The following is an 18,274-nucleotide window of genomic DNA, read 5'->3' as shown; positions in this document are numbered from 1 at the left end:
TGAAACCATGGCAATTTGATAGGTAAGGCATGTTGATGATGAATGTTAACTGCATCATCTCCTGCATAATAACTTCCTCAAATTATCTAACTTTTAGGAAAACCTGCAATGGTTGAGCTGTTGAGCCTGGTGCTAGCAACCCACTCTTTGTGTGATGCGAGGAAAGCTGTTTAATGGTAGCATGAGAGCCTGAGGAAAGCATGAGTGGGCTTACCACATGAGCACATATGGACAGCCAATAGGCCACATGACAACAACTGCATCATCTCATTTTGCTTCAACTACAGTCATCCTGCTACTATCTCCTGCGAATTAAATTGCTGCTTCTGCACTCCATAAGTGATAAAACAATGGAAAGTGTGCTCTTCCCTTCCCTTCGAAAATTATGATACTCATTCTTCAGTGTAAGTATAATTAGTTTAAGAACTGACAAGCTTAGTCCCGGCCTTTAAGGGTGTTCCCTTCCCTCATCATGAGCACCGAGATGCTTATCTAAATGTCAGGCACTTCTCCCCTAGCCAGCAGAAAAGCCTTTTCACTGGTTAGGCTTTTGCCCAAACCTAGGACCAAATCATTCATTTTTCACATTAGTTATTCAAAAAAGCTAGGACCTCCTTGACCAAAAGAGAGAGAGATTCCTACCATGCACTTTATTTTACATGATGTTGCTACACATGTCTAATTATCATTGGCTGAAGACACTTTGATGGATTTATATGGGAGCAATGGCAGTGTGGGGACAAGAACCACCTAGTTCAGCAAAAAAGGCATCTAGTAAACTAGACACTTTGAATGACTCGGACAGCAACCTTCAATGATTTGGGCAGATGGGTCATATTTCTTATTGTTCCTTTGAAGTGAAGAGCTTAAAGAATCCATTTTCTTCTGCATCCTGCCACTGAGTATATAGCCCTGGGCATCTCTTCCACTGTCCCTTACCAGTGTCTATCTACTAGATCATTGTTGAGTCAATGCATAAGTTGCAAGTAGATAGCTTTGTGATTCAAGTAAGCAAGGAAGGCGAGATTGCGAGATCTATGGTTGCACCCAAGTTCAGCATGTGGCCAAATGGGCTCTTCAGCCGCTTGCGGAAGATTGTGACATGCTTCTTCTCTCTTCGCTCTGGAAGGCCATCAATTCCCCACCCAAAGGTTGATGAACCTCCCGACGTCCCGAAAATATCATGCAGTTCATATCATCATCCCCTTGATTCACATTACAACGAAGCCATCTCAGATTGCATCGAGTTCTTTAACAAGTCATGCCAGGAGACAAGATTGAATGGTCAGAATATTGAAGATTTTGTTTAGTATCATTATAATTATCGAAGGCTTTGCATTACATCCGAGATTGAAATAACTTGCGTGCTTGAGTGCATTTGGTTTAAATACATGATGTGGTTGGGTTGCAGACGTTTTGGTAAAATATTAACTCTGCATTAGAAGAATCTTTGCAGCTTAATGTTGTTTGTCTGAAGCTTTTTTTTTTTTTTGAAACCTTTTTCTTTTTTTGTTGCCAGAGCACTTGTGACTACTTCTCATGATCAATGGAAAGAAAAATTAGGATCTTCTTTATGTATGACATGATGATACTAAAGTCACTGATTAATAGCAGTGCCACCTCTGATCACTTTATAAGGCAGCCAAATATGACAACAATATTGAAAGGAACAAACCAAACAAATGCCTTGATTGTTTGAACACTAGCATGGAGCTTGAAATCCCTTGTACAACTATTATGATCTATGAGCTTTAGGTGATGCACCTTCTTGATAACCTCTCTTCTTGGAGAAAATCACCCCTATCAAAGGAATGAATGTCTTCTTCTTCTTTTTCTTCATCGGTTCCACTGCGCTGTCCACAGAAAATTGTCTTTCCAATACCTTTTCATTTAGGACTCGAGCCAAGGTTGGCGGATCGGCGAACTTAACACTCCTCTTCTTTTGCAACTCCATTCCCTCTTCTATCACTGGTTTCTCAACCTGAATTTTGGCTGCATTCTCTACAAACTTGAGGTCTTCAATCTCCAATTCTACAACTCGTTTCTCCGATTCACTTGCTTTCAATTGTTTGAGCTCATTCTTTGTCTTCTCAAGCTCTGCCTTGAGAGATCTGAGGCAGTTTGCCATTTCTAAGCTTTCTTCACGTGCCTTCGCAAGGCTTTGCCTTGTTACTTCTAGCTCCGCCTTCATGGACCCAATCTGTGAGAGGTCATGTTCATTCGTGCTCACAGCAAATCTCATCTATTAACCAAAAAATTATGATTAAGTGCTGCAGAACTTGGTAAGCTTTCATGAAGCATAACTCAAGATAACTAAACAATCATATAGGGTTAACACGATATATATCTTCATTGCCTCGTGCTTTTGGTTTACATTTTTAAACAAAATAGTGAACCAATTTATATTACTTGTTTCATCATCACCTGACTAAGGAACTGCTTTTTTTCTTACTATTTATTTATTTATTTATCTTATATTACTCCTTTTTCTTTTGAGGAACAACTAGTGGATTACTCTTAGATGGTGAAAGAGGTTTCATCGATTGGCATTACCGCAGTTCTGTCTCCTTGATTCCAATCTGGCCTTCTTTCTCTCTTCAAGATTTTGCCCTCTGTTCTAGACTTGTTAACAAACTTATCTTCCTTGCTCTATCTATTTATTTTTGTAATAAAAGATCTCTCTTCCTTTGGAAAATAAACAATAGTGATGTAATCTAACTGAATCACAATTCAAGTTCACAACCTTTATGTTCAATCAAAATTCCATGCGAGTTGCATGCGTTGGATCAGAACCATCCACTTAATCATGTGTCATATCATTTACATAAAACAAAAAAATTGATGATCACATGGTGGACCTTTGAAGCATTGTCAACTTGCCACCCTTCAAGTTGACAATAATGGATTGATTTTAAATTAATTACCAGGCTCATTTAGGTAATCCATGCAAAAGCTATCACTAATTGTGCTCTTTTCATGTTATTGCATCATAATATGCTAATAGACAGCCAATAATTGGGAATCAACCTTTTGTAACATATTGCTTAGCTGCATCACCATTTATCTTGTCCATGCACCAAAGTGCACGCTTGAAGCAACTTACCTTTGAAGTAAACTTGGTGGACTTTTTGTGTGGCTGACCAATAGGTTTAACACTAGACTTCAACAAAGGCTCTCTATAGGATGATCACTATCCTACGATTTTCCTGCCATGGTTATTCACCCCAAAAAGCTTTGGCACTTGGCAGTTGAATGAATTCTTCTAATCACAGCTTACCTCTATACGTTATCTCCACAGCAGACAGATTTGCTTGCTTTTATTTTTTCTAAGCAAAACAGAGAGATGGAAAGAGGCTACCTCATTAAGCTTGTGGGCGTAGACTTCTCTTGCCAACACCCTCTCGCCGAAGAGCATGACGGCTTCCTTCACCGTCCGGAATGGTGCTCTCGTGTCGATCTCGGCTCTCGTCGCCACAACTCCACCTTCTTCTCTCTCCATGCTCTGTTCTTCCCCTCCGACAACTAACACTAACACATGAGAGAGAGAGAGAGAGAGAGAGAGAGAGAGAGAGGTGTTAAGGTGGTGGAAGGCAGTGGGAGGGGGGGGTGGTTTTATTTTGTATTGACGACTTCAGGTTGAGAGGTCAGGTGGTTGGCGACATGGAAGGAAGGGGAGAAGGGAGTTTGATTTGTTCAAAGGTATAGTAATATGATACTGCTTCGTTTCTTCGCGTCTACTTCACTGGTAGTTGGAGAAGATTTCAGTTGGGTAAACAGTCTTGATTGGAGTGATCCCAGGAAGACATATCCGAGAGAGGGAGACGTTTCACCTAATGGCCTGATTCAGAATTTATCCTATGTAACGAGAACTTTAGATATGTTTATTAAACTCCCATTGGTGGATTAAATAGTGGCGACTTCTACTAGTTTTATACTTTTGGCTGTTTGGGAATCAACCGGAAAGAAATGGAAATTGAAAAGAAGAAGGAATGTCTTTGTTCAATTGTTCCCGTGAGGGAGAATTTGCTTTGCCGTGTTCTTTTTGTTGGGAAGGAGCAGGTACCTTCTTTAATCGATGATCAAAGGGCCCAGCCTTTGAAACGCATTGTCTCGGCATTTGCAAGGAGGATCCTATCCGGTGCGCTATTTGCAGCACAAACAGCGATACAATCTTGGATAGCCATCACGTCGAGATGGATGGCTATCAAACAGGATGGACTGTAACCCATGCAGAGTATGTTTTGTATGGCCTAGTGCCAATCTTGTTTGATAGCCGTCCGTCTTTATGATCAGAGTCAATAATAGCAATCTAGGTTAATCTAGAAACTAGAGATTGGCTATTGCCTAGTGGACAAGGTTTTACACGTAGCTCATTGCCTGGTTAAACCACATGGAAGTTGTAGAATATGGTATACCACCGGTTTTGGAATATATGTTTCGTGACAAAAGAGTAGAGAAATAGTCGGTGCCAACTAGTTCGATTTGTAAAATATTTTGTGAGGTGTGGTAAGATACTGGTAACCTAGGTTTGAATCATGTCTATACCTGGACAAGAAGTAATCTTCTCTTCTTTCTCCAAAAAGAGAAGAGAATATAGAAATAGTGATCTTGCTCATATCCATAATAATATGCCTCTAAACTGGCTACAGCTCGCTAAAAGATTCAACCAATTAAAATATGCCATCGATTTATTGACTTGCCTTTGAGCACTAAACAAAAGGAGTCTTTCTTGCTTCCGGAAAACCAGTTCCACTCGACCTCCAGTACTGGGCTAAGAGCAAGAGGAGTAGGAGACTCAAAAGACCTGGTTCCAATGTTGGCTCACAGCGGGCCGATTCCACAGATCAATGAGAAGAGGATGTGTCCGAGGTTGGAATCTGACTTTGCTTTGAAGACGTGTTATAGTTGGTTTAAAAGGAAAGTACCAATGGTTCTGGAAGTGGACCGGGCTAGGCCAGGCCATACCCCTCCCCTAACCCAACCTGAATTTTTTTTTGGAGGCTGGGCTTAGGTCCAAAATTTTGGATAATCCAAGCCGAAGCCTGACCCGAGCTTGGCTCAAACATGATTGTGCCAGCCCGAATTACCCGTTTGGGCCAAAAATAGATTTGGCTCGAACATGATTGAAATTTAATGTTTCTTAATATTGCTTTACGAGTAGTTGAGCTAGTTAAAAATAAGTTTTTTTACATAATACAAGTAAATGATACATGTGTCACATCCCAGATCCGGAGCATATCTACCGAGAGGTATAGCCCATAGTAACACGGAGCCAATATTACATTTAGATTTTCAAATCCATCATAAATAAAATATAATAATTGAAAGTCTAATTTTATCATACATTAAAGAAAACCAATACCAGTTCAAATCATCTAAATCCAGATATAAATACCAAACCCATAATCTTTAATATTTAAAAAATCATTAACTACAAATTCAAAGTTAATTAAAAGACTAGAATTCTTCTATAAAATTACTAAGCTTGCTAGCGCGAACTCCAAGCCTGCACCATCCTTCATTCCTATCGATCCTATTCATCTAAAAAAAATAGAGTTATATAAGCGACACAGCTCGGTAAGTAAACCTTTCACTACCTTACTGGATCAAGCATAAGTATTTTACATGCATCAATAAATCATTTAGAGAAGATAGCTACCATAAAAAAAGAATATTTCATAATAACAGTATAATCATAAATCAATCATGCACATATGCATATATCATGCAAATTATATAAATATAGTTCTTAGTGCATACAAAATCATAAATCGTGCCAATTTTACAAAGTCATAAATCATTTGTAATTTTGTCATATCATAATTTATAATAATTCTCTCAAACTAAATAATAGAAAATATACCCATGACAGGGTCGGAATCATCATCATGCCAACTACTATAATCCGTTGGCAGGGCCGTATGGCAAGCTATTATAAACTGCTGGTGAGGGTCGTATGCCAAGCTACTGTAATCTACTGACGACAGCCAAACTTCAAACTGCTATAACCCGTTGGCGAAGGCCATATGCCATGCTGCTATAACCTGCTGGCGAGGACTGTAAGCCAAGCTACTATAATCCGCTGGCGAGGGTCGTACATAGCTATCTGAGAGCCCATAGTCATTTCTTAAAGTAAATTTTATTAAATCATATTTTTTTAAATCATAATGTCTTAAATCATACATGAATAAATTGCTAAAATACTATAAAGAGTTTGTAATCCATAATTAAACCTTTAACAGTACAATAATCAGGAAATTATTCTTTTCATAACAAAATATAAATTTAATAAATATGGAGTTCATAGTTTATAAATAATGATTAACGATAAAATACTCATGAAACTATTATTTCACAATAAATCATGAGTTTTATAATATCATATGCTTAATCCTTAATTTTTTTTAAAAATGATTTCATTAACATTTAATATTATTTTTGTACTTTCATATTTTCATAATACTAGAAAATAAGTGAAAATTTGAAAACTAATAAGGAATGTTAGAATTACTTACCTTTCCCATCTTAGATTTTTAAATTCACTAAGCGAACCTATTAAACCTATTTAAAGACATTAAAAGCAAGATTAATTTCTATTCAAGTTAAAATAATAAGGAAAGGAGACGGTTGGTTGGGTGATAGTGTTCGGTGGCTCCAGGCAAATTAGGTCTAAGCAACTTGATTAATAAATCGTGGAGTAATTTACCATGTCAATAATGATGTATCACATACTTCATCATGACATTCAGAAATAAAGGAGAAAGAGATAAGCATATACGTAAAAGAGTGCAAGAGAGAGAATTTCCATATGGTCATAATTTATTAGCAGTGGCCAAATTAAATTATCTAGTAAGTAGAAAAATATAGTGTAGACGAATGACTTGCACCATAAGTGGCCTCCCATGGCTTTTCACGTTTTTGGTCTGCTTGCAATCTATGATTCAGCCCGATTATGTCAGTTGCCTTTGCATTAAGGCAATACCAATTACACAGTTTGTTTGCTGATTTAAATGAAATTTTGCTGGATGGTAGCATATCCCTTCCATCAGTATAACAATATATATTCTGCCTCTCATCTTATGTATGGTACAAGTAATATAACAGTGTTTTGTTTGTGGCCAATCGATTGCTTGCTGAGTAGGAAAGTTGATTCTTGATAAGTCTTTCTTATTGATGACATACAAGCCAGATCTTCTTTTAACACTATTTTTTACTTTGCACTTTGAGACATAGCAATTAATGTATCATTGGTTGAAGTTGATCGTAGGAGTTAATCTCATTCATATTGAAGCTGATTGATGCAAATGCCTTTGATATATGGATTAACAGTTCGCAGAGTTTCTAGCTCTGCTCTAAGGAGATGGAGATAAATTTGTTGAGAGAAAAAAAAAAATTCTGGTTTCCATATTTTGGATGCCTCTGCTAATGTTTTCCTTCATTGCCTTGGCGATAATGTAGGTTTTTCCATATGGTCCAACCTCATTTATGCAAAGAAGCTAGCAGTCATACTCCCGCATGGCATAGAAGTTTCCATATGGATATTGGGTGCAGACCGGCTCATCTTCGAAGGCGACTCGACAATGGTGATCGACTGGATCTGGGGTTGGGGTCATGCAGGCGAAGGTAGGCCGGTGCTCCTCGACATTGACGGACTACTGTAGGAATGTGGCGCCCATCAGGCCACACACGTCTACAAGGAAGTAAATGGTGCAGTCAATTGCGTTGCCTTCTATGCAGTTTACCATTCTGAAGGCTTCGTTTGGAGGAAGCGTGACATAGTGTCGGGTTCTTTATCTGCTTTGTTATTTTCTGATTTTGTTAGCCGCATCCACACCCGTAGGGTGTGAGCCGCTGTTGTACCAAAAGAAAAAAAAACATATGATGTTAATTTGAGGCCTAAATTTTCCTGTTGGTAATAAAATAATTATAGAAGCTAGTGGTCATGCAGGATTCCATGTAGAAGGCACATAATAAAGGTGATAATCATAATTCCTCTGTTTTCCTTCCATGTACAATTTGTAGCATGTTGTTGTTTATAATGAAGTTATAGATCCTAATTGTTTTTAATTTTGAAATGTATCTTTTGGTAAACTCTGACATGTAATTTTCCCTTGTATGTTGCTATGTGATGTTACATATTGTCTCCTTGATGATAATAAAGAGTTTATCTGGGAAATTGACGCCGCTAAGATGGCAAAATGACTTCCAAGTTTCTTTTTTGATGTTCGACTTCAAGATTCTCTATCGAGCTTTTTGCTTGTTAGTTTCTTCTTGAATGAACCCTCTAATATGGAAGCAAGAAGTTTAAGAAATTGTCACGCCAAACAAATTAACATCTGTCGGTCGAGTTATCAGCCATTATGGGCATCAATTTTAGCTAACCGCAACATCGGTGATCTGTTTGCCCACCTTGATTGCTCTGGCCACTTGGATGTAACTGCGAACTATTTCTGGTAATTTCTAATGTTTGGAGATTAGTAAGACACCTCAACTCTATGGTTGGATGTCACCCAGGATGCAACTGCAATTGTATTTACAGACCTCCAACTCAATGCATATATCATTGTTGTATCTTTGATGTTCCTTTCCTATTCTTTTTCACCCCTACTTAGTTTTTGGTCACCTTATTGCATTAGAGCCTGCCTTGTTTGCACTTCTTTTAACAGTGAGCCATCTGAAGGATGCTATTTTTGGAGCCTATATGTTTCTTTATGGACCTCAAACTTGGTTCTAAGATCTTTAGGCATGGACACCACAAACTTACCCATAACCCTGCACCTACCACAATAGCCACTTGCATGACTCAAGTTTCTCGCAATTCTATCTCCTCAAATAATCTATGGATAGGGATTTGATTCGCCAAAAATAATTGTCTGTGGGACTGGACAAATTTATCTTTACTCATCACTTAATCTTTCTTGGCTTTTCTAGCTCCTAGATCCAAAATGGCACTTTATTGGAAGTTTCTCAAATCGAAATTCCCACACCAGTGGTTTTAATTTTCCCTTTACATTCCTCCTGAATTTGTTGTTGCTCTAGACATCTATGCAACTTAATTTGGTCTTAATTATATGTAAATGCTCTCTCTCCCTCCCTCCATTTTATCCATCCATCCATCCACCCATAGAACCAACAAAAGAAATCAAATCCAAGCTTATGAGTATCTGAACGGGCTGGGCCCATTTAAAAGGATCCAATGGCCAGGTACCCACAAAAAGATCATTCATCATTCTACCCTTGCCGACACTATTCGGTCAAAGCATACAATTGTTTCGAACTTGTTAAAGAGATCAAGGATACCATGCATCTTTATAAACTTGCTTGCAATTGATGGATTAACTTTATCGGTGCCTTGAGTGGAATCTAGTGGCTCCCGGACGACATGATTCATCGGCAAGCCATTGGATTTCGCTCTATTTGTCGATCATTGGCCATTGCCATTTGCCTCCTAAATTTCTAGCTAAACAATTGTTTTTTTTCCAACCACACCCATTAAGATGTATCAAAAATGTGTCATGCCATCCATGACCCTAGCCACACACATTGAGCCTCTAGTTAGTACCTCGTGGTAGGTTAGAATGTCCTGCCTCAACCCAATTAACCTGTGCTGGGTCCAAGAACGGGCTGAGTCCGGTAAAGGTTTTCAACCCTGAGGTGAGAGAGAGAGATCGAGGCTCACGTACCACTGTACTGTGATAGAGGTAGCAGGGAATCTTCAACAATCTCAAGGCATGCAGGTACGGTGGATTCAACCGAGGAGAACTGTTTTCGCTGCATCTGCTTAAATATTTACACACAGGCACGGAAGAGAAGAATAACCAAAGTGACGGAAGTCCGGTACAGAAAAGTACTACACTAGGATGAGAAGTTGAAGTAGAAGTAGAAGTGGAAAGCTGCCTTCTTCGCAGAAGAGACCGAGAAAGACTTCCCCAGGAGATGCCATGTGGCATGCATGAGATCACGTGGATCCCGGGGGAGCATAGTAGTAGGAGTTGAGGGTGAGATCCAAGGAGGCCGCCTGGTGGGCGGCAGCGCCGCCGCTGCCGTCGTTTAGGTGGTGGTGGTTGTAGAGGTGGTGTTGGTCCTGCGCCTGACCGCCGCCCCAGTAGAAGGCAGGAAGGCATTGGTTGCCGCCATCGTTGTGGTTATTGCTGCTGCTGGTGGTGGTGGTGTTGTCGCAGCTGTTCAGATGACAGTGAGTGATGAATTCCCCTTTTTTCTCCTCTTGTTCTCCTTCTTGTTCTTCTTCTTGTTTGATGGGAAAGAGTGGAAGGGTTTCGATCTCTCGAGTCGCCATCGGAGCTCCTGCTTCGTGCTCCAAGGGGTAGCGGTACATCCATGGCGTCGCAGCGCTCTCTAATCCCACCCATCCCATGCTGCTCTCCATCCCAGACCCATCTCCTCCTCCTCCAGACATGCAGCACTCCTGTTCCCACAGGAAAGGATGTCGTACCATGAAACCATCTAATAGGTTTAAATAAATAAGCATGTTGATGTGACTTGTGAGAGCCTAAAGAGCCAAGAGGTACAATTTTGTCATGCTAGAGTTCATGCTTCCCACCTTTAATGTGATTCACTCTTTTGCACGAATGCATGAGAGAGTTTCAACACTAAAGTACATTCCTGCTACAAAAAGAGCGCAGGAGCTGTTGGGTTGTTTTCTCTTCGTATAAAACGACGATTTTATCATCACATGCTCAACTTTTTATGCACCATCAATGTTTCACCCAAGTGTACAAATTAAGCTCTATTAGATATGGTCAGTAGGAGACATTTTAGCTTGTGCAATGCTAGCTCCTCCAACTACTTGATAAGGATAAACAAACAAGATGAACAAGATAGTATGTCTTAACTCTAAAGCTCCTTTCCATAAGCACAGAGCCTCCACAGCCACTGCTTCCCATCTGCCCAACACCATAAAACCCAGGAGAAGAACAGGGACCATGCAAACCTGCACCACCACAACACCAACACCCAACAGGCCAAAACGAAAAGGAAAGTCAGAGAATGAGAAGCGAGGAAATTAAGTTTTCTGCTATATATGCATACATGTATCTCAAAGGAATGAGTAATTTATAGTTTAACCGCACCAGGAGACATGGTGGTTATGGTGCTGTTGCTGGGAGTGCTGGTGGTACTGGAAATGTCCGCAGTGAGCCTTTTCTTCTGCCTCTCCCGGGCCTTGTGGTTCTGGAACCAGTAGAAGACATTCTTGCCTTCGATCTTGCCGTACTTGCGGAGCGTCGCGGAGATCTTTTGGATCTGCTCGGCGGTAGGGGACCTGATCCCCATGTTGTAGTAGAGGTCCCTCAGTATCCGTATCTGATCAGCAGTGGGGATCCACCTTGTGCTGGACTGCCTGCAGAGGAAGTTACTCTTACTCCCTCCAACACTACCACCAACAACACTGCTTGTATTGCTTTCCTCATGCTGCTGTTGTTGGTACTGGTGGTGTTCCATGACACAAGAATTAAGAACAACGAGAGAGAGACAGAGAGAGAGAGAGGAGCGAGGGGTTGGAATGAAGGATGGGGGGCAGGAGGAGGTGCAAGTATTTGAAGAGGGGGAGGGAGGGAGGGTGGGTGGCTGGGAGATTTGAGAGTATCAGATGCATATCTTTGAGAGAGGGACTGAAGTTGACAGATGGGAGCTTAAAAAGGCAAGGGGACAAAATAGGGAGTAGAAAGCTTAGGTCCAGAAGGAATTGCTTGGGTGTGAAGGCATGCAAACAAAATGATTACAAGTGATGGAAGCAACACACACACACACACACACACACACACACACACAGAGAGAGAGAGAGAGGATTGTGTATAATATTAGAATGAATGAGTGGGAGGAGAACAAAGAAAGGTGGCTAATCAGCTGTAGTGTCTGTTATTACAATCTTCTCGTGAATACATCTATATTATTATTGGTTCATTGACTAATCACTAGTACTCAGAGGTATCATTTGGTCTTTGGGCTTGTTGGTTGGACACACCATCAATTATAAAACAACAGAGGCAGAATTAAACTCACAAAATAAGTTGCTGTAAATCTGGATTATGTTCAGCAAAACAAGGGAAAACAGTAGAAGAGAGGCAACCCACTATTCAGCCATTTCTACTTTTTTTTTTACAGCATATCATGTCTCTTCAACTTCTTCTCCCCTCATTCTATTCATACTTTGACTCTAGTTAGCAAAAGTAACTATGGTAAACATTAAATAGCATTTAATTAGACAACACATTAACCATAACATTCTCCCCTTTAATGTGTTGGTCTTGAACTCCTAGTGCTTCTCTCAACTGATGGAACTTCTCCTTTGGCAATGCTTTGGTGAAAATATCTGCTACTTGATCCTCTGTCCTGCAAAACTCCAGCTTCACTTCTTCTTCTTCAATGGCATCTCTGATGAAATGATGCTTAGTTGCAATATGCCTGATTCTGCTATGAAAGACATGATTCTTTACCATTGCTATGGCTGATTTGTTGTCACAGAATATTTTAGTTGCTTTCTCTTGCTTCTCACCAATATCTTCTAAAATTCTTCTCAACCAAATTGCTTGAGATGTGGCGAGTGCAGCTGAAACATATTCAGCTTCTGCTGATGATTGAGCAACTGATTGTTGCTTCTTTGAGGACCAAGAGAACACACCTGATCCAAGTGAAAATGCATAACCGGAGGTGCTCTTCATGTCATCTACACAACCTCCCCAATCACTATCACAAAAACCAATCAACTTCACTTCAGAACTTTGGGAATATTGAATTCCATATCTCATGGTGCCTTGAATGTATCTAAGTACTCTTTTTGCTGCTGCATAGTGGATGTCACTTGGAGAATGCATGAATCTTGAAAGCATACTTGCTGCAAACATAATGTCAGGCCTTGTAGCTGTAATATAAAGCAAGTTTCCAACAAGACTTCTATACAGAGTTGCATCGACCCTTTTCCTTCCATCTTCTTTCATCAGTTTTTCATTGACAACAAGGGGTGTAGCTATTGGTTTACAACCAAACATTCTAAACTTCTTCAGAATTTTTTCAACATACATCTTTTGTGAAATGAATACCCCTTTTTCATCTTGATAGACTTCAATACCCAAAAAATGATGTAGCAATCCCAAATCACTCATTTCATACTTTCTCATTATTTCTTTCTTAAATTTTTCAATCATTTCTGCATTGCTTCCAGTTAGCACCAAATCATCAACATAAAGAGCAACAATAAGAATATCAGTTGTACCTTGATTTTTGACATACAAAGTAGGCTCACTTTTGCTTTTCTCAAAGCCTTGTTCATTGAAGTAGCTGTCAATTTCACTGTACCATGCTCTAGGTGCCTGTTTCAGCCCATAGAGTGCTTTCTTCAGCTTGTACACTTTTTCTTCTTGGCCTTCAATGATAAATCCTTGAGGTTGCTCAACATAAATTTCTTCTTTCAACTCCCCATTAAGAAATGCTGATTTCACATCAAGTTGGTACAACAACCAACCCTTTTGTGCTGCCAAAGAGATAAGTACTCTCACGGTGTCAAGACGGGCAACCGGAGCAAATGTTTCTTGGAAGTCAATACCGGGCTGTTGTGAATAGCCCTTTGCAACCAGTCTTGCTTTGTTTTTCTAAACAGAACCATTTGTATTGAATTTCACCTTGTAAACCCACTTCACATCGATAACTTCTTTGTTTTCTGGGCGATCAACAAGCTTCCATGTATTGTTTTTCTCAATCACTTCAATTTCTTCTTCCATAGCTTTCTTCCAAGCTTCTTCTTTGACTGCCTCTTCAAAATTTTCTGGTTCCACAACACAAAAATTGCATCTTGCATACACATCACTCAAATTTCTCAATCTTACCGGAGTTGAGCTTGGTGATGATGAACTTGAGCTTGGGGCTAATTGTGTGCTTGGAGATGATGGTGGTGAAGATGAACTTAAAGGTTGAAAGCTTCCATCATTATTTTGATCTTCTTGAACTACACTTTGTTGTGGAATAGTCACCGGAACAAATTGCTCTTCAACTTTGCCTTGCTCCCAATTCCATTTAGCTTTCTCATCAAATATTACATCCCTACTAATGATTATGTTGTTGGTCTTCAAACTGTACAACTTATAGCCTTTTGACATTGAGCTATAGCCAACAAAGATGCATTTCTCACTAGCTTCATCCAGCTTGTATCTTTTCTCTTTTGGAATTTGAGCATAACAGAAACAACCAAATACTTTAAAGTGCTTTACTGATGGTTTTCTACCACTCCAAGCTTCAAATGGTGTTTGATGCCACACTACCTTTGTAGGACACCTGTTTATTAAATAAACTGCTGTATACACAGCTTCAGCCCAAAAATGCTTCGGTAAACCAGCTTCATGCATCATAGACTTGGCCATTTTCATTACAGTTTGGTTCTTCCTCTCGGACACCCCATTCTATTGCGGAGTGTAGCCAACTGTAAGCTGTCTTTTCATCCCTTCATCTTCACAGAATTTTTGAAATTCATTCGAAGTATACTCCTTTCCTCTGTCACTTCGCAGAATTTTTATAGGACGGCCACTTTGCTTCTCAACAAGACATTTAAACTTCTTAAAGATGCCAAACACTTCAGATTTTTTTCTCATAAAATAAACCCAAGTCATACGACTATAATCATCAATGAAGAGTATGAAATACCTATTTTGAGAGTGAGAAGGAGTGTGCATAGGCCCACACACGTCTGTATGCACAAGTTCCAGCACCTCTTTTGCTCTCCATGCCACTCCTTTTGGAAAAGATTGGCGATGATGCTTCCCCATGGCACAACCTTCACAAACTTCACTTTTCTCTTTAATCATAGGCAATCCTTGCACCATATTTTTCTTGTACAACAGGTTGAGGTTTTGAAAATTCAAGTGACCAAATCTTCTATGCCACAACCATGATTCATCAAGCACATTAGCTTTCAAAGCAACACTTGTAGCATAATTGAAAGTGAGTGGAAAACTTCGGTAAGGGCCCATTTTAACATCAGCCACAACTGATTTTTTTCTTCCTTGGTCAAAAACTCTGCAACCATTGCCTTCAAAATGAAGACTATAACCATGCTCCAAAAGCTGTCCAACACTCAGCAGATTTTGGTCTAACTCCGGAACAAATAACACATCACGAATAATCTTTCTGCCCTTCTTTGTTTGGACACCAATGCTGCCTTTTCCCTTCACTTCTACTACTGAACCATTTCCCATCTTCACCTTAGAATTAAATGAAACATCCATATCCAGAAAAATTGTTTTTCTGGTGTCATATGATTGCTGCACCCACTGTCAAGGAACCACACATCATTCTTTTGTTCAGAAACATGTTGGCAAGCATAGAATAAATTCTCTTCACTCTTTCCTTCTTCCTTTTCTTCTGTAAAGTTTGCTTGCTGCTCATTCTTGAATCGACAATCTTTTTGCAAATGACCAAACTTCTTGCAATTGTAGCATTGAGGCTTCCCTTTAAACCAGCAATTCTTCTCAAGATGGCCAAATTTGTTGCACACATTGCATCTTTGTGAAGAACCTTCTCCACCAAATCTTTTGTCAAAATTATTTCTACCTCTTCCTCTTCCTCTAAAATTTCTGCCTCCTCTTCCTTGTCTACCTCCTCTAAATGAGTCTCCCCCATTTTATTAATAAGCCATTGATTTCTTTTCAAAAAATTTTGATCTAACATTCAGCTTAGATTGGAAAGCACTCTCTATTGACTTCTCGGAGTGCCATTCCAACCTTTGCTCATGAGATTTTAAAGAGCCTAACAGCTCTTGAACACTTAATTTAGAGAGGTCTTTAGTTTCTTCAATAACAGCAACCATGGGGTCAAATTTTTCTGGTAGACTAATTAGTATCTTTTCCACAAGTTTACGATCAGACATTTCTTCACCATAAATTTTCATTTGGTTTACTAACTCCAAAAATCTGGTTGAGTAATCTTTCACACTTTCATTTTCTTTCATTCTCATATTTTCAAAATCTCTTCTAAGAGATTGGAGTTTGATGGCTCTCACCTTTTTATCTCCTTGGAACTCTTCTTGCAATGTCTCCCATGCTTGTTTTGCTGTTTTTGCTCCCATGATTCTTGGAAAAATAGCTTCTGAAACTCCCCTTTGTATCATTCCAAGAGCTCCTGCATCTTTGCTCTTATTTTCTTTCAACTCCTTTTGCTGGGCTTCGGTTAGAGTTGAAGAAGATTCTAAAATTTCATAACCAGATTCTACTATATCCCACAAATTTATGGAGACAAATAAGGTTCTCATCTTTATACTTCAGAAATCATAATTCTCACCTGAGAAAATAGGAACCTGTACACTGCTCCAATTTACGCAACTTGTGCTGGCCATTTTTCTCCTCCAAAATCTTCTTTTTCTTCTTCAAATTTCTGCCTTCAACACCTCTTTCAACCTGGCTCTGATACCAGATCTGTTGGTTGGACACACCAGCAATTATAAAACAACAGAGGCATGCCGAATTAAACTCACAAAATAAGTTGCTGCAAATCTGGATTATGTTCAGCAAAACAGGAGGAAACAGTGGAAGAGAGGCAACCCACTATTCAGCCGTTTCTACTTTTTTTTTTACAGCATATCATGTCTCTTCAACTTCTTCTCCACTCATTCTATTCATACTTTGACTCTAGTTAGCAAAAGTAACTATGGTAAACATTAAATAGCATTTAATTAGACAACACATTAACCATAACAGGGCTTTCTAGCTCTTGACATGGTATGTAGGCATGCGTTTGGCTATAAACTAGCAGATAATTTACGTACTATGTTGGTTAGACTTCCACTTACATCCTTGTCTGAAATTTTTGTGAGGTTGGTCACCTAATCAGCGAAGCATCAAAAATGGATGGTTACCTCTTACAAGATACTCTGTGGTATTTTTCGATTCACCTATCGAAAAAGAGAGGTTTATGGATGACCTTTTATGATAATAGACCATGATCATCAGGTTGCAAGGACTTCTTAATGGTGCAACTAAACTCCATTAAAACGAATCCAGTCCACACTAAGAGCTAGCGCTGGCATCAGTGTACCTTCATTTTGTTATTTACTTTTCGTATAAAATGGTTATCTATGTTCCCAATAAAATGCATGCATCTATATCCTTTTCTGAAAAACAATAGAAGAAAAATTGGATGCACAGTATTCGCCATTTGCTGATAGATTTTTTCTGCTTGCTCTTCCATTTACTGGTTATAAATACATCTTAAATTGGAAGAAAAGTAGGAATTGACCTATACATTATATACATCAAGATATTTATATGCTAACCAGAAAATATATATATCTATGCTAACCAGAAGATCGAAGTTGCATTTAGCTTATAATACTTAAATAACCAGTGCACATATGGACAGAGATCTGATATTTTGAAGTATAGCTTGCAGCCATGCAGATAGCTCACTTTTGAACCAATATGATGCCACCATTAATACTCCTGCAGTCCTGATATGATATTAGAGCCAAGCTAGAAACAAACAGCTTTCCAAGGGATTTATGGAAGCATATTTAGACTACTTGGATTCATCATAGGCTCCACAATATTGCCATGTTATTACTGTAACCACATCTTGTGCTGAAAGCTGCTAATGAAGTACTAGCATACGGTGCCACCGTGCTTGTATCTTTTCATTCTCTATCCCTCATTTAAGTACGCTAGTGGCACGATCTAAAACCACAAGATCTTATTTTTGTGATCATACGATTATGTCAAAATGCTGGGGAGTAAAAAACAACAACAACAACAACAGAAAATCTTGTAATTATATTTCTTCTTTGATTAGAAAGAGGAGTCACGGGGTTTGAGGGTGATGTGCTTTGCATTGAATGGTGGATAAGAGTTAGGGAAGAGAGCCTCTCCCCTGTTCATGAAAACCTCATCATTTTTGCCCTTTCCCACTGCATCTCTCTTTATGCCCTAAAAACACTCGCGGCTGACCCCTGCATGACTCATGTGGGTCTCCCCGCCCTCCCTTGACCCCTATGAGCTTTTTTCTAGGCCTAGTAGAGTGGAGCTTCTAACCCTAGGTTCCAAAGGCCTCTCTAGGCGTTCAAGAGAAGGCCCCAATCACTTCCAAGAATAGCCATCAAACTCCTCTCTTCCATCCCATTTAGTCATGTCCTAGGCCGCTCCCTTCTTCTTTTTTCTTCTTCTTCTTCTTCTTCTTCTTCTTCTTCTTCTTTTTTTGAAAACGGGTGCTTCATACAGTACGGGTACGAATACACCCAATAAGATCAAAATACAATACCTCACGGAATGCCAATGGCAGC

The 18,274-nt window shown here is 39.4% G+C and overlaps 2 protein-coding genes across 2 annotated transcripts; both read right to left on the bottom strand.

Annotated features, from left to right (window-relative positions):
• Positions 1-1,601: 1,601 nt before the first annotated feature.
• Positions 1,602-3,676, bottom strand: LOC103721725 (WEB family protein At1g75720). The gene is made up of 2 exons (XM_008812037.5): positions 3,359-3,676; positions 1,602-2,242 (listed from the first exon to the last, which is right to left on the bottom strand). Exons 1-2 carry the CDS (start codon positions 3,497-3,499, stop codon positions 1,736-1,738), a joined length of 648 nt encoding a protein of 215 aa, XP_008810259.1. The 5' UTR covers positions 3,500-3,676; the 3' UTR covers positions 1,602-1,735.
• A 6,558-nt stretch (positions 3,677-10,234) lies between these two features.
• Positions 10,235-11,538, bottom strand: LOC103721730 (protein WUSCHEL-like). Its single transcript, XM_039115234.3, has 2 exons — positions 11,091-11,538; positions 10,235-10,951 (listed from the first exon to the last, which is right to left on the bottom strand). Exons 1-2 carry the CDS (start codon positions 11,458-11,460, stop codon positions 10,791-10,793), a joined length of 531 nt encoding a protein of 176 aa, XP_038971162.1. The 5' UTR covers positions 11,461-11,538; the 3' UTR covers positions 10,235-10,790.
• Between the last annotated feature and the right edge of the window lie 6,736 nt (positions 11,539-18,274).

This window comes from Phoenix dactylifera, chromosome 16, assembly GCF_051530095.1.
Source record: "Phoenix dactylifera cultivar Ajwa chromosome 16, Ajwa_hap1_PhDact_Kaust_v1.1, whole genome shotgun sequence".
NCBI lineage: Eukaryota > Viridiplantae > Streptophyta > Magnoliopsida > Arecales > Arecaceae > Phoenix > Phoenix dactylifera.
The sequence above is the reverse complement of the archived record's forward strand: the minus strand, read 5'-3'. Positions and strand labels throughout refer to the sequence as shown.

Coding starts and splice junctions, on each gene's coding strand:
- LOC103721725 (XM_008812037.5), bottom strand. CDS start 3,499: ATGGAGAGAGAAGAAGGTGGAGTTGTGGCGACGAGAGCCGAGATCGAC. Junction 2,243..3,358: donor ACGCCCACAAGCTTAATGAG/GTAGCCTCTTTC, acceptor TTTGGTTAATAG/ATGAGATTTGCTGTGAGCAC.
- LOC103721730 (XM_039115234.3), bottom strand. CDS start 11,460: ATGGAACACCACCAGTACCAACAACAGCAGCATGAGGAAAGCAATACA. Junction 10,952..11,090: donor CATAACCACCATGTCTCCTG/GTGCGGTTAAAC, acceptor GTGGTGGTGCAG/GTTTGCATGGTCCCTGTTCT.